Source organism: Lipophrys pholis, assembly GCF_963383615.2.
Source record: "Lipophrys pholis genome assembly, chromosome: 12".
Classification (NCBI taxonomy): Eukaryota; Metazoa; Chordata; class Actinopteri; order Blenniiformes; family Blenniidae; genus Lipophrys; species Lipophrys pholis.
The window spans coordinates 10010126-10037353 of record NC_137641.1 but is presented as its reverse complement, the minus strand read 5'-3'; the positions used below and the strand labels follow the sequence as shown (position 1 = coordinate 10037353).

The 27228-nt window shown below is 40.6% G+C and overlaps 1 protein-coding gene across 1 annotated transcript in view; it reads right to left on the bottom strand.

Moving 5' to 3' along the window:
• arrdc1b (arrestin domain containing 1b) overlaps positions 1-17560 on the bottom strand; it is a 48547-nt gene extending 30987 nt beyond the window's left edge. The window contains exon 1 of the mRNA XM_080476282.1: positions 17339-17560. Within this exon, the coding sequence (XP_080332408.1) occupies positions 17339-17456 (118 nt within the window). The 5' untranslated portion in view covers positions 17457-17560. The remainder of the gene's footprint in view (positions 1-17338) is intronic.
• Positions 17561-27228: the final 9668 nt, after the last annotated feature.

Sequence of the window (27228 nt, the reverse complement as noted above, 5' to 3'; positions counted from 1 at the left end):
ACAGAAAATAGTCGGTCTGAGGGGAAGCAGGGAAGCGGGGCTGATAATGGCCGTTCCTTATTTACACTGATTACGGAGGGTCTAGTTTCAGCTGACACTGTGAAGCACAAAGGAGTCTCAGTCAGTGTGTTTCAGGTCTGGGACTTTAAAAGAACAAGCCCCTCGGCCTCTCAACACCGGGCTATGAACTGTGTCTTCGTAGCGGACTCGGGTTGCGTCCTGAAGTGGGTCGGCGGAGTGTGAATGGGACCAGGAAAGGCTGTTTGAATTACTTGAATTGATCAACATTCTGCGAACGCAGCAAGACTCAGCCGGCGTCATTTAAACATTCCAGCATAATGAGGTATGAAAGCTCCCAAAGCACCGTCTGTCTGCGATAACGGTGGGCCGCGGGAGAAAGGGTGCGAAGCAAAACCTTGAAGTAACAAAATCCGAGGGATATCGTATCGCCGTTTTTATAAGCATGAGCAGAAATTTAACGTTAAATTTGCATTGAAACACACAACGCGAAAAGCTTTCACATTCTGGTTCTAGAGTTTTTGAATTAAAGGGGGATTTTGCAGTTCTAAGTAAAAGTCTGTTCTGACCAGCTTCAGAATTCGTTTAACCAAAACGAGTACTAGGTACTTTTATGAGGGGGCGGTACCCCACCCGAAAGCCAGAAGTTCTTGACATTTGTGCTGCAAACGGTTCTTCTTCTTCTTCTGCTAAATTTATCCAGGCACCAGCGTTTCCTGGTTTCATTACCCTCCAGAGTTCAAGTCGGGGGTGTAATAATAATAATGCCCCAACGACGAACACCTGTTCAGCATCTTTGAAGTTCTGAGTATCTGTTTCTCCACCTCTTCTTTTTCCATCACTGCAAAGCGCAGAGAGCAACTATTTAACAATGACTAGAAGAGGACAGAGTTTCGTAGCGTGTCGCGGTGCAACACAATTCACCGTCGTCCAACTCAGCCAGGTAGAATCCGCATAATTAAGTGAGATAAAGAGGACGAGCAGTAATTAAAATGAGTGAAACACTAAATATGGACAAGTGGATTATCATTGAAGGCAGTGAGGTCACTACCAGTTTTCAAGTGAAAATGGAAAACTTGTTGCTTTCTGGTGGTGCGTTTATGTGAAAACGGAACTCAGAGTCACTGAAAATGTAACTTTTTGAAATCGCCCCATTTGCGCCTTGGTGGAAATGTAGGGAAACGCTGCTACTGGTCATGCTCACCACGGCCGTAGTAAACAGTTCTTCTGCACATGCCCCAGTAGACGACAATAACAATGTTTCCTCCAGTGTCAGGACTCCCGGCCCATATTCCCCTGGAACCTGGTAGTTTTATAGTTGACAGTCCCTGTAACAACAACCCGACTTCGTCGTCTGTCCACACGAATGTCTCCGCTTGAACATTTTTTATAACACATTGTTCTATGCACGCACGTGTGTGTGGTTTCATTATTTGAAAAAAACAACCAGCAGCGCCAACCTGTGGCCTGGTATTTTGTATTTCTTACGTTTCCCTGTAAACGGACATTGTTTTCATAACGCTGCCATGTAAATGCGAAACTTTTGGGAAATAAAAAGACATAAACGATGCGTTTTCACTTGAAACATCGTGTAAACAGGAGCTGAGTTCACCTCCCTTCAGCTTTGCGGATGATCTGCAGGTAAACATCAAACCTGTGTTCATTAGACGAATGCAGTACTTTCCGATGAAGCCCAGTATTCTTCAAAATCAAAGAGACTTGTGATTCGATCCAGAGACAAGTAGAAGTCTTTACTCGCCTGCAGAAGGTAAAAGATATTATCATGAAATACACTTAGTTATTCAGTAAGTATCCATGATTCCTCCTTCACTCTTAAGTCGTCCACTGTGAATTTGAATTTGAATTTATTGTAAGGAAAGCCCCTTACACCAGTGTGAACCAGTGGTAACCCGTTAGCAGTGGGACTCAAACCAAACACAGGTTATTGAAAGTGTCAGTTTCAGTGGGTTTATATGTTGAATGTATGGTTTTACACTAGTTGAAATTGAAAAAAAAAAAAAGAAATTAAGAAAGAAACCCTTCAGTGAAAATGCCAAAGGCTTAGATGCAAAAGAGATCTGTTCATGGAGAGATAAGAGGAGTGAACGGGTTAAAGTGTCTCCTCTAACACATAAATGAATTACATCTTTAATAAAAAAAAGAAATTCCTATATTGCCCTTGCCTTTTGAATTCTGTGGTTATTATGGTCAATACCCTTATGAAATCTTTTAAAATCCACTCAAAAAGCCATGGTTGACTCTCTTCTGAGTGATGCACACTCATCAATCCTCAGGTATTAACTAACATCAGCACATATTTGTGCCATTCTTAGGCTAAAAATAGTCATAAATTAGTCTTTACAGACACAGGAGCTGGATACAGCATGTTCAATTCTCAGTAAACGTACCAATCAGAACTTAGTAACTCCTAATAAAACAATGAAAACCCTCTTTTTTACAACATGCAGACATTATTCACGCCAAAAAAGTTCATGACTGTACAATTTACAATGTACGAATTTAGTTTTATACCATTTCTAGCTCCGTCGTCAAAGCCCGGCGGTCACAACCTCATGCAGCAGGACAACCCGGTAATCTGACGCCACACTTTAATGTCTTCATTAAATCTTGAAGCGCCGCAAACAATTAGTCCCTCTCAGTTTTCCAGTATCCCGTCCGAGGCCTCTCGGTGAGACATGTCAAACACGGCCACCTGATCTTCTGATCTATGAGTCCTGGGTGTAAGGGAATCCCCCGCGGCAGAACAGAGCCCGGGCTGTTCGCTTACCCTCGGTTACAGGTCTGGATGGGCTGAGGCAGACACAAGCAGTTTCTACTGCTTGGGTGATACAAAGCTAAAATAATTGTACTGTTACATAACGCTCTCATAAAACAAGCCTTTGTCCTCGAAATGTCAATTTTTTATTTTATTTTTTTTAAATGTCTCTTAAAATGTTGGGCATGATGAATATGTCCAACTCACCGTGATTATCATCAGTGCTGTTGTTACGCATTAGCACTGGAAAGTAATCCAGATCTACAAGCACTAGTCTTTCCCTCCACTACCGCAATTCCTGACGAGCTTTGCGCACTTGACTACCACTAATCAGTTTATGATGTTTGCTTGTATCCGAGCTTGGTTGCAAACACATCTGCCTGTAGTACACTCCCGCCGCTGCCCATGTTTGCACGCATGTGTAAGAGGATTATCCCTGCACAAGTTACATCATGAAAACCAGAAGACGTGTTATCTGCACGTACTCGCCAGCTCCCGTATTTCACTGTGTCGGGTTGGAATCCAAACTTCTGATGTGACCAGGGGACACCAAACTCCTGCCCCGTGTGTTCTGCATCTGTGAGGCCTCACACACATTTCATAGGCATGGACAATTACAGCTTGTTCAGAGGCCACACTGTAATTATATTGCACATTTCAGGGGTACACTGTGCATTTTAGGGGTATATTGACTAGTATATTGCACATTTCAGGCGTATATTGCATATTTTGGGGGTATAATCTATATTTCAGGGGTATATGAACATTTCAGGGGTATATTGAATGTTTCAGGGGCATATTGAATGTTTCAGGGGGATATTGCATATTTCAGGGGTATATTGCACATTTAAGGGGTATACTGCAAATTTTGGGGCTATATTCACATTTTGAGGGTATATTGAATGCTATAGTCCACTTTTCGGGGGTATATTGACTGCAATGTTACACATTTCAAGAGTATATAGCACATTTTGGGGGTATATTGACTGATTCAGGTATATCTTGTATTATACAGTATATTGCACATTTCATTTTTTTAACTTCAATATTCTTCTTGTAGTCTGCGTCTTGACTATATTCTCTTCTTTACTTATTTTTAATCTATTTTGGTTGATATATTTGTTGTACATTCTTTACTTTTGATTCTGGGTGATATATGTTTACATCTTCGGGTGGAAACCGAGATCAAGTTTTGATTCCACTGTGTGTCCTGTATATACATCAGAATTTACAATAACGCTCACTTTGACGCTCAGCAGCTTCCGCTTGTTCCAAGAGTGTAATTTATTTTCTACTATCTGAAAGGTGTGAGTTATGGGCTTAGCAGCTCCAGAAGATGTGTAAAGATCTTTCTGCCAGCTTAGGATAGATTTTAATGGGATCTGTCAAAGGCCTGCGTTCAAACACTGACTTTCCCTTAATGGAAACCAGTTACTGTCCTCATTTCACCTGATATCATTTTACATCTTTCAGACACAATTGTCTTCATGATAACACTTCCCATTTCAAAAACTGTTTTGCTTTATTCCCATCTGATGTTTCCCACTGACCAACAGTAACTGTGTGGAGCGGTGATTTAATGATGATTTAATTCTAACGCCGCGCTCAACCGACACCATGTTGTTGCTGCCGGGTGTCTCTAAGACAAAGAGAAAGAGTGAAAGTAAGCTTGATCTTCAGAGCCAGAATGCCACACTAATTAAAATGGAATACAGATCAGTGATATTAACATGTAATTATGATTTATAACCATTGAAAACAAACACACCACATGAATTGAAGTCACTGTTTCTGTCACTCAAGTTTGCTTTCGGCCCTGTTTACACAGCAATGTTTACACGGCAACAGTGATGCCGGTAACACGTTACTTAGTAACACGTTACTCTCATATAATCCCTTTTTTACACGACGACTGAGCTGAAGTGTTGTGTATTCAGTGTCTCCGAGCACCGTTGTCGTGTAAACGGACACGCAGCGTTTTTACATTTTCACTTGAAAAGCTGTGTCTTGTACCTTCGATTCAGGAACTCTTCTTTTATGTTCAATAGTTAGTTAGTTAGAAGATGAACTAATATACTCTGCTCCTTTATCTTAACTTTATCTATTGATCCTTTCCATTGAAAATTAAAAGCAAACAGCAAATATCAAAAGAACAAAATGACTATAAAGTCCAAACAGCCGACCGAGCCACTCTCCTTTATACGAGTTTTATTCCTCTAAAGAAATACAGAGCTAAACTAAAAACCAAAACAAAACAAAAAAACTACCCTCCTACGTCTTTGCTTTGTATTTCAATAACAGTATTGTTGTTAATTCACTGTTATTGGTTTAGTTTGGTCTTCAAAATGTCACAAAATTATGAAATATATTGAGAAATGGTTTTCAAAAGTTGGGATACAAAATAAAATATCTATTCTTTTTTGTCTTTTTCTCTTTACCTTCCTGCCCTGGAAGCAGAAGATCTTTCCCTTTCTGAACCGAGAATCAGAGAATTTCATGTTAAAAAGAACCAACGGCGGTTGATTATCAATGTACCTCTTTTGTAAATGTGTTATATTCAGGTGTGATATTTACATGAAACCTAAACCTGCTAGGTTTCCATCGCACATTAGTCATTTAGTATCTGTTGACGCCACACAGTGACCTTCGGACCTGATGAGTTAAATCCCAGCCGACACCTCTGAGTGTGTTTGAGCTGCTTTCTCACTGGACCTGCAGCTGCAGCAGCAGAGGTGTGTGATAAACTCTGATATCCAAACGTCTCCGGCTATTTGAGCCACCCCTGACCTTTAGAGAAACAGCTTCCCGCCTGGACTGTTGCTCTGGAGGGTCTCGGGACTCCGCGTTATCGGAATATACATTTCCAAAGATTTCACAATCATCATCGTCAGTGACCTTTTTCTTCGCAGGTGAAGCAGATTCAAACAACAACATTTGCCGAAGGGCTTCTGGGAAACCAAGTCTGGACCGCAGAGCCCAAGGGACTGTTATCTCAATGAACTGCAGCTTCTGGTCAGACACGCACGCAATTTATCAGCACCGAGAACCGTGCAACTTATATAAACCCAACATCTTGTTTATGGAGGGGTAACTATGGCGACCAAAGCACTGCAGATTGAGCGACGGAGACATCAGGATTTGATCTGAATGGAAGCAGCAAGCAATGATTTAAGCCCAAATGTTCTGTTTATGGGAGACTCAAATCCTAAATACATTATCAATCATGATGCCAAAGGAAGCTTTTAAAATCTTTAAATAAGACTGTGCCATATTATACTGAAATATATATTTAAATTCTAAATCCGCTTATATCATATTGAAATAGAAATCATGTTCAGTAATAAAATCACTGGGACTGTAGAGCAATACAATATACAGTATATCCCACTACAGGAGATATGATAGATAGAAAATCATACTGTAAATATTTCTATACAGAAAGCAAGATTTTTTTTTTTAGATCAAATCTTTCGAAACATATAAAGAAAAATAGCACCGTATACATATTGACAATTGAAACAGTGCAGTCTGCCTTATTATTCATGCTTCAAGCCATTTCCTGAAGAGAATATGTTTTAATATGTTTATCTATCAACTGAAAGTGTCTAAATCAGGGGGGGTCAAGCACATTTTGACGTGAAATTATCTGTTCATGCAGCAAGTAAATTCTACTTGATAAGAAATATTAAAATAAGATTTTTAAATCGTGAATTAAGATTATGCAGTAAAATCAAGGACTAAAAATAAGTAAATAACTTTTAAAACAAGCAAGATCTTCTATAATATTTGAAACTGCGCCAAATAATTTGCAGTGCATCTTTCATTGCGGCATCGGCTCTCAGTGTTGTGTCTGCTACTCTTAACAAATGTGTTTAAAAAAAATAAATCGATGTTTTCTTTGAAATTTTTACAATTTACTTGGTGGTTTGACGGGCTGGACTGGAGAATCTTGCGGGCCTGTTTCGGTCCGCGGACCTCATGTTTGACGCAAATGAATTAAAAGGAAATAAACAAATATAAACATTGTATTTTCTAAGAATATTCAGGAAATCATCATTATCTCTTTTTTCCCCAACAGTTCTGTCCTTAAAAAACAAGAAAATCAATCTGTAACGTAACTATCACAGTACTTGTACTAAATCTACACTGTTTCATTTTTTTTTTAAAAAGCCACATTTATCTCAGAGGATTGAACCTGGTTCAATAAAAAGTCAAAGCTGCACTAATGCTCGGTGGCCTCCGGGATCAAAATATAATCCACAACTGGTGAAAATAAATCTTTGTAGCTGCTGTACTTCCTTCTGTCTTCACGTCATTGGCTAAAGATCCACTTTTGAAAAGAAGAAAACATTGAAAAATGGAGAATCTAAAGGTGCTAATGCCCTGCTTTCAACCTGCGCTGTGTTTTGGACCGACTTAATCCATGTGGGCCTTCTTGCAAACACTTCACCGATAACAACATGCCAGCGCAGCCGTAAACCAGCGTCTTATCAGCACAACAGACGGGGTTTCTATCTTTAGGTTCTTTCTTATCGAGCACAGATCAACATTTGTTCCACCACAGCCCGAGAGTGACATCAATTTCTCCAGACTGCTTTTGCTTTTTCCTCATTTCACATCGCAGGAAGTAGGACAGCTTTTCAGAAGGGGGAAGGGGGGAGAGAGAGAGGTGTGTGTGTGTGTGTGTGTGTGTGTGTGTGTGTGTGTGTGTGTGTGTGTGTGTGTGTGTGTGTGTGTGTGTGTGTGTGTGTGTGTGTGTGTGTGTGTGTGTGTGTGTGTGTGATCAGTCTGTGCTTATCAGACAGAATGACACACAATCCTCTTACAGTAGACTTTAAAAAAACAGCTGTGGGGTTAGACAGTGTGTTGGTGATGGAGGTCAGAGTGAAGTTGTAATTAACATGACTAAGTCTAAGGGGAGAGGGGGCAGCTGGGGATGAGACCTCCGTCTATGACGGTGAGCGAGCGTAGATCGATGTCTCCCACCCTCGCTGAAGGGCAGCGGAGAGAATGGAGTCGCTCTGAATCACCATTATTCTCGCTGACTAATCATGTGACACCTTCTTAGTTTCAGGAGAACGACACCGCAGTCTGAAAGATGACACAAAGAAAGTTCTTCTGTAGTTTAACTGCAAGGATTCAGTCTTTTCTAAAGAGACGGTTTTAGGGAACAAAATAAAGAAAGAGCAAGAAATCATTCAGGAACACTTGAACTCTTAATTGCCCCAGTTTTTCTATGATGTAGAAAACATTTGCATAGAATGATATTTCTGCATCTTTTGTTAGAATTTTGTTTATTTTGCTTTAACTGAAATAGGGGGAAAAAATCAACTGTGAATTTGTTGTCATTCAGTCCCTTTCTCCATGAGAATAATCTGCTGGAAATTGCATTATTTTTCATTTTTTGTTAGAGAAAAGTTAAAAGATTTTGATTTCATGTTCACCATTCAGTATTGCCACGCTCACCTGGCTGAATAAGAAACATTGCAGTTTGCATGCCGGGCCACTAGATGGTGGTGTGTAATGCAACCTCATCAACATGTGCGCAGAGAACAGCACGAGATAAATACTTAATCCATTTACACAACAACGTTTCAACTGGAAATGTTCCGTTGTCGTTTCAGAAACGTTTTGCGTTTACACGGCAACGTTACTGAACAACTACAGTTCAATCTAGAGGAAGCAATTTATTAGAGGTAATATTTGCAGTATTGAAATATCAGTTGTGAAAACCACAGCAGACTTCTGTCACACTGTTATCCCTGTCCTCTGCGATTCAAGTAAAGAGCGATTTGTGCTCATGACACGTGAGTGGTGGTTCTCAGACTGATCCCTAATCAGTCACGCCCAGGGCGCTGATGTCAAGATATACTCAGACCCCTGAGGCTGGGCAATCACACCAGAGCTGGAAGCGCAGTGTCACTGAGAAAACTGCACAGATAGAGCCATCAACAACAGCTATTGTGGGCAGAAACAAGTTCTGGTACATAATGAAGGTCTGCAGCATGAGCAGTCAATTTGATGAGCAACAAAGATTGAAAGACATCAAGGGTAATAAGATATATTGCAGATGGATTTGTATTAAAAGTCAATTTCAGCCTTTTTAGAAGATTAACTCCCACCAAACAGAATTAGAACAAAGCAGGTTTGTGGGTTTATCCTGACCTCATTCTGGCCTTCAGTAAGGGTTAATGTCCTGGAGCAGTAAAGACAACATCCTCTATAGCCTCAATAATTCCATGCTTTTCTGCATCATTTACAGCTCACGCAGCTTTCCCAGCAGCCAACACCCACTGAGCACACCTTTTACACAACCAACAGCTTGCCTTATCCTCAGTGTGTCCCTAATAAATTCCACGCTGAAGTGATTGCTGCCATGTGAACAAGCCAGGACTCGTCCCGCAGAGAATCAATCCTGAAAGACGACTCCAAATGATTTCATTTAGGCGACATTAAGACTGTGTAAACAGATAGATGGCTGGATTATTAATGTTGCATGACCGTGCTCACAGCAGCGTAATTAAACATGGTTTGTCATTTGGCCAGGGCTTTGTTGGGTTTGCATGGTCGAGGGATTTCCAGAGCGATCTGGAACAGTAAGCTCTTGGAAAGGTCTTCAATGGAAACTTGGTGAGAGTAAAGACCCGACCCCGCACCTTCAAGTGAGGCTCTACATTCAGTTTTACAAGTGGTTTGGGCATCTAGATCACCGAGCTTATTTACCCGACAATGTTTTTAAAAAAAAAAAAAAAAGTATATTTTTTGCATTTTTGTTTCAGAAAAGATTTGCGTTTATGTGGCAACGTTTTGAATACAATCTCCATTTCCATGGAAACAGCAGAAACACTAAAAGCAATGTAGTTAGCATGCCAGGCTATAAACATCAACATTGGGAGAACAGGCGAGGAAGTCGGATTGTTATTACGGTGACTGTCAACTATAAAACGACCAAATCCCAGCAGAATATAGACTGGGAGTCATCACACTCTGGAGGCCGCCATCGTTGTCATTGTCCATCTGCTGAGCAGAAGAACTATTTATATGACCTCGGTGTGCATGCGCAGTAGCAGCCCCTCCGAAAAGTACCGTTCAGTTCGGACAACTTTATTCATCCCACAAGGGGCAGTTCGTGTGCAGCTTCCCAGTGTACATTCATGCACATAGCCAATCAACAACAAACAAACAAACAATCATATAAATAAATAAATAAATAAATATGTCAAGTGAAAATATTACTGAATGGGGCAGGGAGGTGCGTTTTCCCACCGTTTTCATGGAGACAGGGTTGGAGCGTTTTCAAAAAGTGCATTTTCAGTGACTCCAAGCTCCATTGTTGTGTAAACAGAAACGCAAAATGCAAAGAAAGTTTTTCATTTTCACTTGAAAGGGCCCCATGTGGACTGAGCAGTAAAGAAGTGTGGATGGAAGCATCAACCTCACCTTGTAATCACCAGACCGCACGTTTCACATACAACATAAAAACTCCTTTGTGTTTGCCTGTGTACGCGCATACTGTAAGACCCGAGGGGTGCCTTGTTTACATAAAGCCGGTGGTTTGTATTACCACAATCGGGTCAGAGCACATGTTTGTATTTCTGCTTTTCTGTAAGCTGAGCCATGATCTGCCTCTGCCATCTGAGACACAAAAGAACTTCCCACTTTTACACGCTGCTTACACTTCTTTGGACTCCAGTTGGGTTTTGCAGTGACAACTCTCAAAAGATGAAGACGACTTTCATGCCAAGTGACTTATTTCCTGATCGACCGTCTCACATTTGTTTTTCCGTAACAAATCAGTGTCATAGCCAACAGTGAACTGTCAATTCAGCGGTATCCCAGATGACATAAAATGTCCAGAAAAGCTGAGCCGCGTAGTCTATATGGGAAAATCTCCTGTATCAGGTGACCATACATGGGAGAAGACAGCAAGAGGAGTCCAAACCAAACAGACAGACTGACTCTACCCACCGCTTCTGATCTATAAGTCATCAGGACTAGAGGAGGGATCACCTGCTTCTCACTGCGCATTAAAAAAAAACCTCCCAAAACAGAAAATAATAGTCTCAAGCACTTGTTAAGTTGGACACTCACACCAAAACGGTCAGCAGCCGCAGACAAAAACAAGCTTCATAATAACAAATATCAACTGCCAACAGGTGAAGCAAAACCTGCTAATTCCAACAGTCACACAAATACTCTGGCAAGTAAACATTGAAATAGAAAAGGATCCATTTCAGAAATACAATCATCAGCAGGTCATCAGTAAAATCTGTAAAATGGAAAACTGGTATCAACACAACAGGAACATATTCTTTGACATGACAAGCTGATAAATTAAATAATACACAAATGCTCAATAAATTTGTGGGTTTTCGCCTTTTTATTTGGAGCCTCCTCCACTCTCTGTTATCCAGGCTGTTGTTCTCCAACAGACAGACAAAGTTCCAGAAGTTCGGCTTCAAATCCTCAAACATCAATGTGACCTGCACACACAAATGTAACTTTCACTTCAAGTGAATTCCTTCCGACATCCTACTTTCTCTATCGGTCTTTCTTAACATGAGCTGCTAACAATTTGAAAGCAAACTGCAAATACAGATCTCACAAGCAGGACTGTTTTAGTTTGTTCTGGACAGAGAGAGTATCTTGTATGTTTTATCTTGACAACCTCCAAAATAGCTAAATTCCTGTGCGCGCCAGCATATTGCCAAAGTTTATATTACATGTTTAAATCCTTTAGTGGGCCATCACCATAGCAACAGGAAAACTTATTTTTCTGCAATTACATGGAAACAAATGGGTATATAGTGTCATGGTTCATGTTTTTTCTCTCGTGTTTTTGGTTAGATTCTACTTCTTGTTTCAGGCTCTTTGTGGTTGATTGTTGTCACCTGGTGTTTTTTTTTTTACAAGGCAACGTTTTAAAAACAATAAAACAAAAAACAAAAAAACCACAGAAACACCAAAGACGATGTTGTGCCACTAGTGGGTGCTGTTGGTTGTTTTTGTAATAAAACCATACACACATGTGCATAGAAAACAATACACTGTAAACATCAACAATGGGAATACACGGACATTCTTATGGGCAGACGACCAAGATTCTGGTGACTCTCAACTATGAGTCGACCAAGTCCCAGGAGAACACGGACTGGGACTCATGACACTCTGGAGGTAAACAGTGTTGCTTTTTGTCCAGCGACTGAGCATGTGCAGAAGAACTATTTACTATTGAGCGCAGTAGCAGCATTTCCGGTGTCTACACAGAGCTGGAGCATTAACAAAAAGTTGTGTTTGTCCCCATTTCCTCATGTAAATGTGGCTACTGAACCTTCTTTGTTATGAAAGTGTGATTACATTATAGAAGACAGAAAAGAAAAAACACTGACATCTCAGCTTCAGAACATATCCTGCTTTCAACCAATTAAATCCCATATTTTTAATAAAACAGAAATGCTGACCATCTATTTTTAAATTTTTTTGTAGCCCTTCAGAAAATGTCTTTGTTGTTCAGGATTTTCTGTTGCACTCGGTCCAACAATTTAAACGTCACTATTCCCCCGATGTAGAAGACAAACGATCTCCTCCATCACCACTCTATTAGTCATTATCTGGGCAGTGGGCAGTTTTCCACCATGAGCATCATTTCAGGGGTCGCAGGTACGTCTAGCAGTATGAGAAAATGGCGCGTATAAGAGCCTGTTCATGTGATTCATTCACACGTGTGAGACTCCGCTTTCACGACTGTCTTCTTATGGAAGCCAATCAATGGAAATGCTGTCTAATGGTCTCCATCATCAATAATGGAGTGAGGCTAAGACTTTGGCCTCTGCAATATTCCCCACTTTAGAAGGCCTGCATTTGATTCTTAATATCCTTTAGTATTTATGACATCTTGATACATGGTACCTGCACACACCCAGACGCAAACCACAAAGTAAATAAAAGACTAAACCAAGATCCATACGGATCACGTGGTGCAGTAATCTATGTAATGGATAGCATGTGCAGCTTATCAGCCCAGACACACTCAAAAACACTAGAAAGCAACTTTATAGTCAACTCCGATGTCACGAAAGCTGCCTTTGGTGAGACAAAACCACAGTGGTAAAGTCTCTGAACATGCATTCTGCTTTTAAAGGATATTCTGCATGACAGGAAGCTTCCTCTGTCAGCAAGAATGACTAAACCAAAACAAAAGGTGTTCAGTGTAGCGTTGGATAAACTAACTGAACAGATGTTATTCAGTGTGATCTGCATCTGATCACAACTACGTATATTACACCCCAGTCTTTGCATCAAAAAACTGCCCAATTGCACGTTTTGGTAAAGCTCATTCTGAAGGATGCTGTGAATCTTCAGGTTTGGACCTGCAGACTGGGGTCAAATTACAAGGAATCTATGCTGTTGGAGGGGAGGCAGAAAAAGGTAAGGAAAAATTAAACTTGACGGAAAAAGAAGCACAGACTTGGGGAGCGTTTAACTTCAAAATGCTCCCTGGAAGCCGCACATTGGCCTGTTTCTTATGAAAAGTCACAATGGGTCAATCAAGAATAGCCCAAATTACACAAGAGAGAAAACGTTGTGAACAGCAGCAACGCTTTCGAGTCTAAAGTGATTTGTTCCACAGATTTGAGTCCATATTCTGAGTGAAATTGTCCAATCCCATGTGGAAATGATCAGTCAGCTAACTATAATAATTTCTAGGTTGTCTCTTCCGGACACATGAAGACAAAAACTCGTGACGCTCCAACAAAGCAGTCCTGCGCACATCCGCCTGCCTCAGCACGATTCGGACCATCTGAGTGATGCTGAGAGGGGTGATGTCACATAATGCAGCCTCGGCATTTACAGCACATTATCAGGCAGACTGAAAGCTCAGGATGGAGCCAGAGTCTCCTCAGATGGAGTGCATGTGCCAACAAGTCATGGGAGGTCACTGACTGAAGAAACTCAGCATGCAAAAACAACATTTCAAAGCCAATTTATGCAGCAACGCTTCATTTTGAAACAAATAGCCTCAGCTCTCCACTGCCTCCACACACAGCGGTTGCATTTCCGCAGACAGAAAGGCAACAGCAATTTTGTTTAGTGGATTGAGACTAAAGAACCAGCAGAGAGCCTCAGCAGCATTTAGAGTCTGGGGGTCATAGTGATGGATTTTACCAGCAAATCCTCCTGACCCTCTGAGCGACATCGGGCATTGACGTCACGTAATACTCGCCAGGTTCTTTAATAAGTGTGAGTACGAGTACTCTGGGCAGTATCAGACCCGAAATTGGTATCAGTATCGATGCATCCCTAATTTCAAACACCTACAGATTCCAACAGCAATTAAAAATACTAATTTATAAAGTTGAAAACCACCAGGAAGTAGAGGAGCCAACAAAGGAAAAAGAACTACCTGCTGAGAGCCAAAGCGTGTGGGAGGTGGGTGGTGGTGGGTGGGGTCCAATGTGGTTAGAAACCAATTTTACTGAATGTTGTAGTCATATGTGGATCGTATCATCATTTTAACTTGATTCTGCGAGCACAATTCTTACAAACACACAGTCCTATGACTGTATATGAAAGTTATGAATATGTCTAAATAAAATGTTTGTACATTATACACAGTATAAATTAGATATGACCAACTGGTGGCCCAAGAGATAGTTTCCAAAAATGGCAATGCAAGGAAGGTCACTGAACCCTCATTAAGGCAAAAAAATAAATGACAATCTTTCCTTAAATATTGTGAATCTAAATACATTTTCATGATAAGATTTACGAATGCATGCATTGTGATTCAACGGGCTCAATGTACTGTCATTCACTTACTCTTTATGTTAATTTAGTAGCTAGCGTTCTCATGCATCATTAAATAATCTGTTCCAATTTTATCTTTTGATAGAAAAATACATTTTTTATGCCACCCCGCAAGAAACCCCATCCACCACCAGTTACCCCACCCCTGGTTTATACTGTATCATCAGATAATGCAGTTCATAGTGTTCAATATCAAAGGAAGACTCAACCTCTTTATCTGATAAATCTTTAAACACCATATAACAAATGCTGAGTGCTGATGCTTTAAAAGCACTAACGCTTTAAATCGAACTAATGGTGTGGGGTTTTTTTTTTTTTAATGTCGAATTTTCATGAACTTTGCATCAGCCTTTTTAGCATCTGTGTGATTGATCATAGAGAAGAACACTGAAACCAAAAGGTCGTCTCACACTTGGGTGGAGACGTGAAATCTATTTCAGACGGATTAGAGAGAAACGAAACAGGGCGGTCGTATCACTGAATGCAACTGATATGATCTTCCAGCGGCGTCAGAGACACCCAGATCTGTCTGGCCTCTCACTTCCAGGTGCTTTTATTGAGCTGTTGACTGGAGGAAGCTCTCCCATCATCTGTTATAACGACCAAGGGCATCCCACGCTTGGCCCAGCATTCACGGGTTTAATTTGGGAATAACGCTCGGTGTCAGGTAGAGACGAGCCGCGGCCGTGACATCCAACAGTGTAACAGAGCTCGGTGGGAGGTGTGACCTCTGCTGGAACGCCATCTGCTTCAGGGCGGCCGGGGCATTACGGCAAATTAATCTCACCATGTCAGACATGCGAGTGGAAATGCAGATAAATAATAACACAGAATTCCCCCCAGAAAATACACATCAAAAGTGTGAAATTTCTTTTGAAAATTCTTGTTATATATTCGATTCAGCCATGAGAACAAGCTGCTACGTGCACATTCGCTGATCGATAGTGTCAATTATTTGTGGCAAGTGAAATTATAACACTATCAACAGTTATGTTTTCGGCTTTTGGCTCGACGAGGGGATTTCACAAAGATCCTCACCACAGGAAAAAGCAGGCTAATATGTGTGTGCGGATACCTGCGCTGTGTGCAGGTTTGTTTGCACTGTGGAGGTAATCTGTCAGAGGCGCTGCGGTCGAGGCTGTAACTCACTGATGCTTTCATGTTTTCCGCTTTTTTTATTTCTCCTCTCAACGACCTGCAGTGAATTCCTTAAAAAACCGTGTCCTTTTTTTTTTGTCTGTAAACAGCTTCGTGGAGAACAATAACTCTCTTGTACAGCCACTGAGGAGGTGTGCTGAGGAAATAGCACGGGAATTCACCGGCAGCCCAGATAAAACACTTCAAATAAGTTTACTTTGAACGCATCAGAATAAAAACTCACACTCGCCTCCTGCCAAGAAGAACATTTTGATGGGAAGTTGGACTTTCTGCTTTTCACACTAAAGAATATCGTTGGCGTTAGCAGGTGTTGGTTCCAGCTGTTTACTTTTATTAGAGCAACAATAAGTCAACCTGTTACATTTAAGCTCCTACATTAGAACTTATTATATCAAAAAGCAGATGATCTACTGTTGACTTGCTGCTGTTACGTCATCCTCATGTGTAATAATAAGTCGGGCCTGGCATCAACCCCCCCTCAGTGACCCTGCTTTAGTTTGTTTTCTTTATCTTATGGACCCGGACAACAGAACAGCAGAAAGTCTCCCCCCTCTGAGTCTGGTTCTGTCGCTTCCTTCTTGTCAAAAGCGAGAATTTCCTTTCCACCGTCTCCTATTCTCATGTGGAAATGTTAGGTTTTCTCTGTAGAAGTGTCTTGAACTGACCGTTGTATTGGCGCTATAAAAATACCATTGAATTGTGTTACAAATCGATGAGTTGATTAATTGTCATGTCATGTATTTACAGCACTCAGACAGGCTCTGTGGCATTGTTTAAAGAAAAAGAATCATTGCCATCTTTGCCTTTTAGTTACCCTCTCTAGATAGACATAACATTGTGCCGGACCCCCACCGAGAAGAGCATGAGTGAGAGATGATAGCAGTTTTATTATGAAGGGAAAGAATCTTCACAAGCTGCACTCATACAAACGGTTCTTTGTGTTCTTCTATTGTTACGCTAAGAGCTGCTCTCCATCTTGTTACTACTTTATCAGCTCTGTGTGTGTGTGGTGTGTGTGTGTGTGTGTGTGTGGTGTGTGTGGTGTGTGTGTGTGGTGTGTGTGGTGTGTGTGTGTGTGGGGGGGGGTTCTTCCCTGGGATGTACACAAAGTGACTTTTTAAAGGCAATATCACCTGTTGTTCTGACTTTTTTTTTTTTTTTTTTCACACAAACCCAAACAATTTCTTGGATTCGGCCTGAGACAATATGTGGAAGCAACATGTTAAAAAAGAAAAAGAAAAAAAAAGCAGGATGTGGGCAAAACAGCCCGATCAGACGCGCCCGTGAAATAGCGCACCAAACCGGAGGGTGGAAACGCACCGTCCACTCCCAAAACGACATCCGCAACACGGTCTGCGCCACGACAGGCTGGTGAACCCGCACGACGGAAGACAAGAGGGCAGAAACAGCTTGGTTGTGTTGCATGTGAGCCTCCAGCACCATGGAGGAAAAGTTTATTTACATGGGAGCCTGTCTGCGCGCTTCGCTGAGCGCGCGGCGGAGAGGCGGAGGGGCACACGCGGACACGGACACAAGAAAAGCCCTTGTGTTTTTAAAGAGTGTGAAAGAGACATTTACCTTTATACTGCAGTGAATTCCCCGTTCGTATCCTCACAGTCCCGCTTATCGACTCTCCCGGGCCGTAAACCACCTTGTTGTTGGTGAAAGTGATATCAAATTCTTGCAGCTTTCCCATGGCTCCGCCGCTCTGCGCCGCTGATGCTGCTGCGCTCGCGCTCTCACCTGCTGCCTCGAGCCCCCCCTCCCCTCCCCTCAGAGTCTAGTGACGTCACTGTGACCATTGAAACTGACGGCTGGGCTACTGACGCTCAAGATGAGGAGGTTGTACATGTCAAAGACACAATTATTCAAATAGACTCAATATGTTTGGACTAATTAAACACATTCTGTACGCTGCGCCACAACAAAGAAAAAACTTCAACGTTCATATTTAAAGGTTATTCTGGCACCTTGTTACCAGTCCGGTTCACTCCAGATGAAATATGGGCTGTATGAGGCCCCTGAAATAAAATGTGTCAAGACGCCCCTGCCTTGGGGAAATTCCATTTTCCACATATACCCATCCTATTTCTTACCAAAAGTACCTGTAGAATGGGTTCTACCATCTCTCCATTAATATAGGAAAACGCCTTAAATATCTGTCTCCGGTATTCAATGAGAGAAGGAAGTATCCATACCCGAAGCAGGACAATGATCTCGGACAGCTGAAGTTTACAGTGGGAACAGTACTAGCAAGCTCGTCCTTTAAATAGTGTACATGGACTATTTTAAACGGAATCAGCGGTACATATAGAAAGGAAGTACTGTAGGTATGTGGGTTAGATGTTTCTCTCAGGCATCCTCCAATAGCCCCTCTCCAAAATCCATCTCCCATGCTGCTTTTGCTCTGTCCCAAGATAATCTATTTAATCCCTGTATCATTTTGTAAATGAAGTACCTATCCTCTTTCTAGGATGTGGTGGCCCTAATCAAAAGAGGCGACTGCCATGCAGGGCGCTCTCGCCATCCAATCCACCCGGGTACTCCGGTTTCCTTCCACTGTCCGTAAACATGTATGTGAGGTTAATTGGTGACAGTAAATCACCCCGGGGTGTCAAATACTGCAGTAATGAATCAGAACAGATGACGAAAACTCACAAGTACACAGAAAGAACATGCAAACTCTACATAGAAAGGCCCAGACGGATTTCAACCCAACCCTGACCTTCAGTCCAAACTATTACACCACCAGGGAGGGGAGGCGTTACTCTGCACCTGGAGGAGCTGGGTTTCCTTTTGTCAGAAAGACTTTTCTTTTTAACTTGGAACTTTTCTTCAGGTATCGTAGAATTGTTAATAGATTTTACTTACATGGACCTTTTTTATTGCTTCAATCACATTCACCCGTTCATGCAATCATTCCCAAAATGTCACGATTGGAAGAAGACTCACTTCACAACTGACCTATAACCCCTCAAAACATTAATGTAGCGTTCAAATCATTTGGAGGGACATGATAATTCAGCAGGATGTCATTTGTCTACTGTTTTCAGAAGTGACAAAAAGGTCACTGAAATTGGACGGTGGAGGATTGAACAAGCGTTGGTCTGATGAGTCTTGATTTTTGCCACTGCAAGTCATTATCAAAAGGACTGGAATCCCCTGGCTAAACGGGCTTTCTTAAAAGGCACCATTAATACGATATGGGAAAAATAGCTATAACCACAAGAAATAGGAAGAACTGCAAGAGCAGATTAAAAACAAACCTAAAATGATGAGAATTTCTTGAAGAAAAAAGCTTAAAAATGTCTTTAAAATTGGCAAAAACATGCGAAACTGCTTAAAAATAAAAGAGGCAAAATTGTGCAAATAAGTAAAATGTCAAAATTGTTGAATGAAACTGCAAAAATCAGGTACAAAAACAGCTCTTCAGCCCATAACGATTGCAGACCTCCACTCGAGCTAAATACACTGATGCTGTGACCAGCCAGAGTATACATTATCCACAATCAAGCTCAAGTGCACCTTCTGAAAAGATGATCACAAAGAAAATAGCTTAGGTGTTTGCTTTAATAACACCTCTATGAAGTTCAAGCATCTGTATTTTGGTAAAACTGAATGCCACATAGCATACTCGGTGAAGCCTCACAAACTGCAATATGCCGGCATCACTTAGTCTCCATTTGCAAGATGTAGGTTAAATAGGTTCAAGCATTTGGCCTTGACGTTTGCCTTCACAAGCATTTGAAAGGTCTTTCTGACGTGTGAATTCAAGAGGGTCACTGTAACATTCAAGCTGAATCATAAACACAATATTTATGTGTGGGTATATATATATATATATATATATATATATATATATATATATATATATAGAGATAAAAAGAGCGAGAGAGAGAGAGAGAGCGAGAGAGAGAGAGAGAGAGAGAGAGAGAGGTAGACAGATATATAGATAGATATAGATATAGATATAGATATAGATATAGAGATATAGAGATATAGAGATATAGAGATATAGATATATAGAGATATATCTCACGTTAGATGCGGGTGAAAAAATGGCTGCACTTCAGGTTAAAGAGAAAGATAAATCTGTCAAAAACAAAAAAAAAGTGTACCAAGAGAGTTCCATATAATGTGGCTTCATAGAATCAATGGAGAGAATTCACAAATTAGTGAATGAAAGTTTGAAACTGCACCAGAACCACCAAACACCCCGAGATGGAGCGTTATAACACAGGGTTAATCCTCGTCGTCATCGTTACAGAATAAAACAAAGATTTGTCATCACAAGATATAGTTTGTGATGAGGGTCCTTCAATCTTTGTTTTGTAATTGTACAGGCTGTGGCTGGGGTGGGGTCACCTAAAATTTTGGGTCGTTCAAAACAAAGGTTGGGAGTCGTTGTTTTAAAGGGTCATGACCACCCTGAATAGTAACCGTTCTCGATGATGCCTCTTCACTGAGACACTAAACTTCAATAAAATCAACATTTACTCCCGAGCAGACAAATTACCATAACCAGTTGCATGTGACCTGTTCTTGTTAACGGTGTAAATGCACACTTTCTGAGCAATTACGTCCAAAGAGAAACACTTCCCACCACAGTTTGAATAATGAGTATACTGTTGCAGAAGTAATTAACTTCCACTAAAATAAAAAAATTTTGGAAAATCCAGCATTTTCTGTTTGGTGCCCACGGCTTCATTAATGACCCAAAAGTGAACTGCTCCCTCTGTGTCTACCAACATGAAGAGACAGAAAGGAATTAAGAAATATCCACATGCTACAAAACACCCAGAAAGACAAAAAAAATTGATCTGAATAAAAACCGAACAACTATAAGAAAAAAACCAAACAACTCATGGACACATATGACGCTACATAAGAAGGGAGTGGAGGAAGGAAACAACAAAGACAGATGTGACCACAATGTGATAGAACGTTGTTCTCACTGTAACACGAGCTGTGTTACAGTTTGTTCAGGCTGGAGTACCGACACTACTTTCTTGTACTTCAGAAATGACAAAGATTAGTTTTAGAGCAAGAACAAAACCCATACAGGACAAGCTCTGGACACTCGTCTGTGGCTTTGAACTCAGTTATTTATTCACCATCTTACATCTGTACTTCGTCGTCAATCCGTCATCCATTATCAAATCAGATCTTTATGATCTTTCACGCTGCATTTCTGCAAAGAAAATCAGTGTCAGGGTGTTTGAGGCGTCGCTGATCACACTTCTTGACACACAGTCCTGCGGGGCCTGCGGCCTGCCAGTCAGGTAGTCGACAATCCAGGACGGCGTTTGATGGTGTTGAAGGACCTGCAGGAGTCACAGAATGTGACTCTCACATTTCTCCCCAGTGTTCGCAGGCTTCCTGTTCATGCACTTACTTCCTGTCTCTGACTGTACTTCCTGTCTTAGTGTGCAGCCTCGGTGATTACAACTGGAAAAGAAAAAGATACAGCTGCACTGTAAAGTTCTCAAATGAAATTATTATTTTTTTTTTTATGCATGTTGATTATTCATGCAGCATTAATGTGTTACCGTTTCCACAAAGCTAAAAATTAAACTTTCTCTCTGTCATCATCCCACCATGCTGCTGCTATTCCTCGTACAGAGACAGGTGTTTCCATGACGACAGACAAACGCTGTGGTTGCCAAGTTACTGCCCGTATCCATGGAAATCTGTAACGTAACGGCATCTGATCTGGTGGGAAGAAACTGTGTATTTTTTGGGGAGGGTGTGTGTGTGTGTGTGTGTGTGTGTGTGTGTGTGTGTGTGTGTGTGTGTGTCTGTTCTGTTTGTTGGTTCATGCTGCTCCCATCAAACAGCTTGAATAATGAGTCACTTCCACACTGCAGGCCTGCAAGTGATACGATCGCATGTCAGGATGGGACTTCAGTGCCATATGTCAGGAGCACTGTGCATCACGTCGAGGTGGACTTCAGCCAGCGGTGCGGTTCGTTCGCGTTCCTCCTGCAAACGCCTCGTGCGTCAGGCCTCCGATGCTTTAATGTTCATTTGTGTGAAAAAACATCCCTGCAATATAGTTTCACCGAGCAGTATGAACTGATTCCAGTGGTCTGCCGTGACTCTTTGACCTTTTGTCAGACGCTTACAAGTTGTGAAGCATAGTGTGTGGAGTCAGCGTGAAAACGCAAAGACGACAACCGAGCCACTGTCTCCCCCTGGTGGACAACTTTAGAAAGCTGCAGGTTCAGAATTGCATTGCATTTTAAATGCAAATTCAAGCGAGATGCCAAAAATGGTTGTCTAAAGACCACAAACCAACAAAACTGGTACGTGTTAGTAGTTTTTTCGTCCACAAAACTGCATCCCTGGACAACTCGTCCACAGATGGGATTTCAGGATTTTTTTTGAGAAAATAAATTCCATACAATCTATTTTTAGATATTATTTCCAATTGATATTTTATATATTTTTCATATATCTAGTAAATGTCCATATACAGTATATATATATTTAGTATAGTATCACATTGCTTTGTTTCTCTTTGTTTACCATTCTCTTAATGCTAAACAAATTGAACAAGTGCATGTAGATACATTTTTAGGAATTTCTTTTGATGAAAAGCTCAGTTGGAAGCCGCATATAAATATCCTGAAAGTCTTAATTCGCAAAAAATATTGAAATAATGTGTAAAATCAGATCCGTTTTAGATCAAAATTCACTCAACTTAATATATAAGTCCCTCATTCTTTCATATCTGAGTTATGGTGTGGAAATATGGGGAAATAATTAGAAAACAAATATTGATCCTGTTTTGTTTTGGTTTTTTTTACTTCAGAAGGCGGACATTGAACTAATAAATGAAGCTGATTATTATGATCCAACAAATCCTGTTTGCCATATCAAAGACGCTAAAAATACATGATATTGTCGACCTTAATACACTAGCATGTTGTCAAATATTTCATAAACGTAGAGGGGAAAATGCCTGTTTTAGTCAAAACCGGAGTTTGTGTAAACATGGTCTAAGAAGCCAGGCAGCCCGGCTCGTATACACACATTTTGTACTTTTACTAGCAGTTTGTGTAACAAACCAAGGCTGAAATACACGACTCATGACCTACGTTTTCTGAGGAACCTTATCGGGGGACTGGAACCAGACGTCAAGGCAGCGTGAGAGATTTGGTGCACTACAAATAAAATGTATCACTATTATTTAAGCAAAATGTATTTTGTCCTTTTTGGCATAAAAAAAGTGAAAAGTTAAATTACGACTCATTCATATTAAATAAAAAAAAACAAAAAAACACTGAATAACAAAACCCAATAAATTCGGACCCACATTCTATTTCCAGAGTTCACATCTGTTCATTTAAGATTTTTAATGTTGCATTTTTCAAAAGACATAAAAAAAGCAGTCACGTTAGAATTAAAAATGAATGAAATAAAATTGTGCTTCTCTAAGATTCATTATACAACCAGGGAGCCGTCTGTCAGCCTCTGTTTAGTTCAACACAGCTTTATTTAAATCTTCTCATTTTTGTGACAAACCAGAAACCAGGAATCTTCCTGAATCTCAACCGTGTTTAAATGACAAATGTTTCCTTTCAACTGGATGATATCTTGTGATTTTGGGCTCGAGCTGGACTTCCTGAATGAGGTCTCCCACAGTCTTTCACGACTTTATCTCTTTGTGAGTTTTCATGTGGCACAGCAATGAACCACGTTGACTGAAGCTTTTCCCACACGTTCCACAAGAATACGGCTTCTCACCTGTGTGAATTCTCATGTGGCGCAACAAATGACTCTGTACATTGAATCTCCTGCCACAAATTTCACAGGAATACGGTTTCTCACCAGTGTGGGTTCTCATGTGGCGCAACAAATTATCCTGTCGACGGAAGCTTTTCCCACATGTTTCGCAAGAATACGGCTTCTCGCCCGTGTGAGTTCTCATGTGGCGCGACAGAGTGCTGTGTGAACTGAAACATTTCCCGCAAAATTCACAAGAATACGGCTTCTCCCTGAGGAACTGCTCATTGTCCGGTAGTTCTTCTGGTTCACTCAGGTAACTTTGCTCCTCAATAGAAGGAATCCGAAAGGAATCACTTTCAAACTTCAGTGCAAGTTGTTCTCCCTCCTGGCTGGTACCGAGTGCCTGCTGCTCCGCAATCTGTGAAGGTCCTGGTTCGTCTTGTTCCTCTTTAAACTGCGGAAACCCTGGTTCTTCTTGTTCCACTTTGATCTGTGGAGGTTCTAGCTCTTCCCGCTCTAGACAGTAGTTTGTTTCCTGTTGAAAGTGCTGCTCCTCCCTACAGTCATGGTGCTGGTGGAGCTCTGGAGGGACAAGAATGCACAAGATAAAAGGTCAGTTAGATTACTTCTGCAGTTCTAGCTTTAAAAAATAAAAATTTAAAAAAGCCCAGACTCAAGTGGTGATTATTGCTTGATGTGCACCTTTAGCTGCTGATCAGTTGGTGGATATTTGCTTATATTCCCTCATATTGACACAACATTCTGTTAACTCTTTACCATGCTACCTGAGATGGAGTGCTAAACAGACGTCCTGCTTTTAAATGTTCTCTGTGTCTCTTCAAAGAGCATCAATGTCCACAACTTTATTGGGCAGTCCATAAGAGAATAAAGTAGTAATAGTCCCCACTTTTGTTATTTCCTAAAGTGTAACGCTGTGCTGTGATTGCACTTCCACACCAGAGGAGGCGCTGTGCAGTTCAGTTGAAGTAAAGACTCGAGAAGAAGAGTGAGTGCATTTGGAGTCAAGTCTCTATCGAGCTTTATTCACCAGTCCGGTGAATAAAGGCGATTAAAGATACTAAAAACACAAGATACAAATCCTGTTTCTGTCTGCGGTGGATAAACCAAACAGCCACAACGACGGAGATCCTCCACGAGTCACATTCATGTGTTCATCCAGACTTTTCCATACCTGTTCTGTGGAACTTGATTTGAGGTTTCCGGGATATTTGAAGCAGTTTTCTCTGACGATCAATCTCCTCCTCGTACTGGACGATAGTTTGTTCAAACACGGTGAATATTTCTCCAGCAGCAGCAGTTAGTCGCTCGTTGATAAACTCTCTCAAAGCCTGAACTGAACTCATTGTTGCTGCAGGAGATGAAATATTTCCTCTTAGAGACACGACAACCCAGCGAAGAGTCCAACCATAGATATATATACTGAGTATAAATGTATAATATCTGTATCTCTATGGAACCCAGCAAGCTACAGACAGCAACCTCCAAACCTTCTTCTCTTTCTTTGGTGGGGGATCACAAACAACGTTCAGATTCATACTGACATCTACTGGACGCGGGGGGAACTGCAGGTTGTGAGCCTTACCTGAAATAGTTGGAGCTCTGTTATGAATGGACTGTCTTGTGTATTTTACAACTATCAATGCATTTATCATAATCTGTGAGACAAAATAGTAATCAAATATTCTGAATCAGTGATAATTCCTGGAAGTTGTGAATGGTTGTAAATTTTCCAGAAGGATGCCAGGAATGATTTTGGAAATCCTAACCAACCAAGGATTCTTTATTGTCATACCAGTACACGACATCACAACATAAATAAGTGAAGAAGAAAATAAGGATATCAAGTAATAGAAAATAAAATAGAAAAGTAATACAAAATAGGCACAATAAAAACAATGTATAGTGTTTACAATAGTAAACAGATCAACAGGCGTGGGATGTCAGTACAAGTTGCAGGTATGTTAGTGAGGGCTGCAGAGCTACAAAGCACCAGATGTTGTCATTGATCTTAATTCTTTAGATGGATAAACATCATTCATGGTTTAAAGATATTCATATCTACGAGAAAAGGTAGTTCTTGAACAGTTGTATTGAGTGCAGTCAAAGAAAATAAAATACAATCAACACAGAAAAGAAATAGTACACAAAACAAAACAAAAAAGAGAAGAAAAAAACTAAGTGAAACATAAATCTAGAGCTTTCTTTCTCGATTGTAATTGTCAAGTACTCCTCACTTTTGTGAGGTTTAAGTTTACAGTTTCCCCCACTTGAAAGGGGAGCTTGCTTCAGAAGACAGACTGGAATTCACTCAATGACCACTTTGTTTCCTTTCTTTCCTTTATTTGAAAGTTGACCCGGCCAAACAGGTGAAAAACCTTTAAATACAAAACACAAAGAGACTTAAATGCAACTCAAGAATCCAATACTTAATTTCTTAGACTAATAAAAAACCATTAAATTAAGTAAGAACTGGGTAAGAGAAAGTAGATATGTCCCATACTTAAAATACCCTAAATAACTGAAATGTATTTTAAATCACTGCTCAATATTGATGTTAACTTTTAGCAGATTTTAACTCTTATAAATCCATATTAAATTACTTTTAAAGATAGACATTCTTTTAAATGTCTCTCCCACCAACATGTTACCATAACATTTTAATGGCCTTTTAAACCACATGCCTAAACAACAGCGCATGGCAGTCCAAATGCAAGAAACCACTCATGCCCAAAGCTCACCGGCTCCTTCTTCCTGTTTTTGATGCAAGCTTTCTGTCGCAGTCTTCGTTCCTCTTGATTTTGCAGTCCAGACTCCCTGCTCACTGCTTTCTGAGTGAATGCCTCCACACCTCCTTGACTAGCAGATCACCTCCACCTGATGCAATTGAGCTGCTGGCTTCAGCCTGGAAGCCACACCTACAACCTGACACACTGAGTCAGGGAGAGGCACTGCAGTTCAGCGCAACAGTAATTATTATTCAAATTGAACAGTATCATTGCAGGTTTACTCTTCATTTTTTTAAAGTTCTGTAGCGAAGAAGAGAAACTCCTTATGAAACACATAAATACTGAGACATGCCGCCGTGTATTTGCATTTGTGTACGTAAGATTTTCTCAGGATGAGAATATTGTTAATTAAGAAATCATAATCATTGATTTCCGATATAAAACCATAAATACTATCTTTTGGAAGAAAGGGGTTAACTAGAAAATTGGTATGAAGCCAGTCATGTAGATCAGCCCAAAGTGCTTCTGAGTAAATAGCCGGGGCGTGAGATTCGTGGAATTTGAACATACGCCTCTTCTTAGACCTAACACAGTGGCAGGAACTGCTTTTGTTATAGAAATAAAGAACGTACGATTAATATTCAAATGATGTTTCAAACCAAAGTTTTCATGGGACGTCACACATCCCTCCTCATCAACAAACTGAATCGCAGACCAAATGTTTTTATCCATCAATTCCTCATTGAACAATGATTTGTTTTGAATCACAATATATCTGTAGTTCCATCTCGGTGTATTGTGTGGGGGTGAAGTTATGATTGTACAGCATTTTCCAATATAAAAGAACTTGTTGGTGAAAATGTGATAGATTAACAGGTAGTCTTTGAATAGTGAAATCACATCTTAACAAAAAGTCGATACCTCCTATTTTTTTTAAATATTTTTCTGGAATATGAAACCAAAAACTGTGATTTAAAATAGATTTTAACT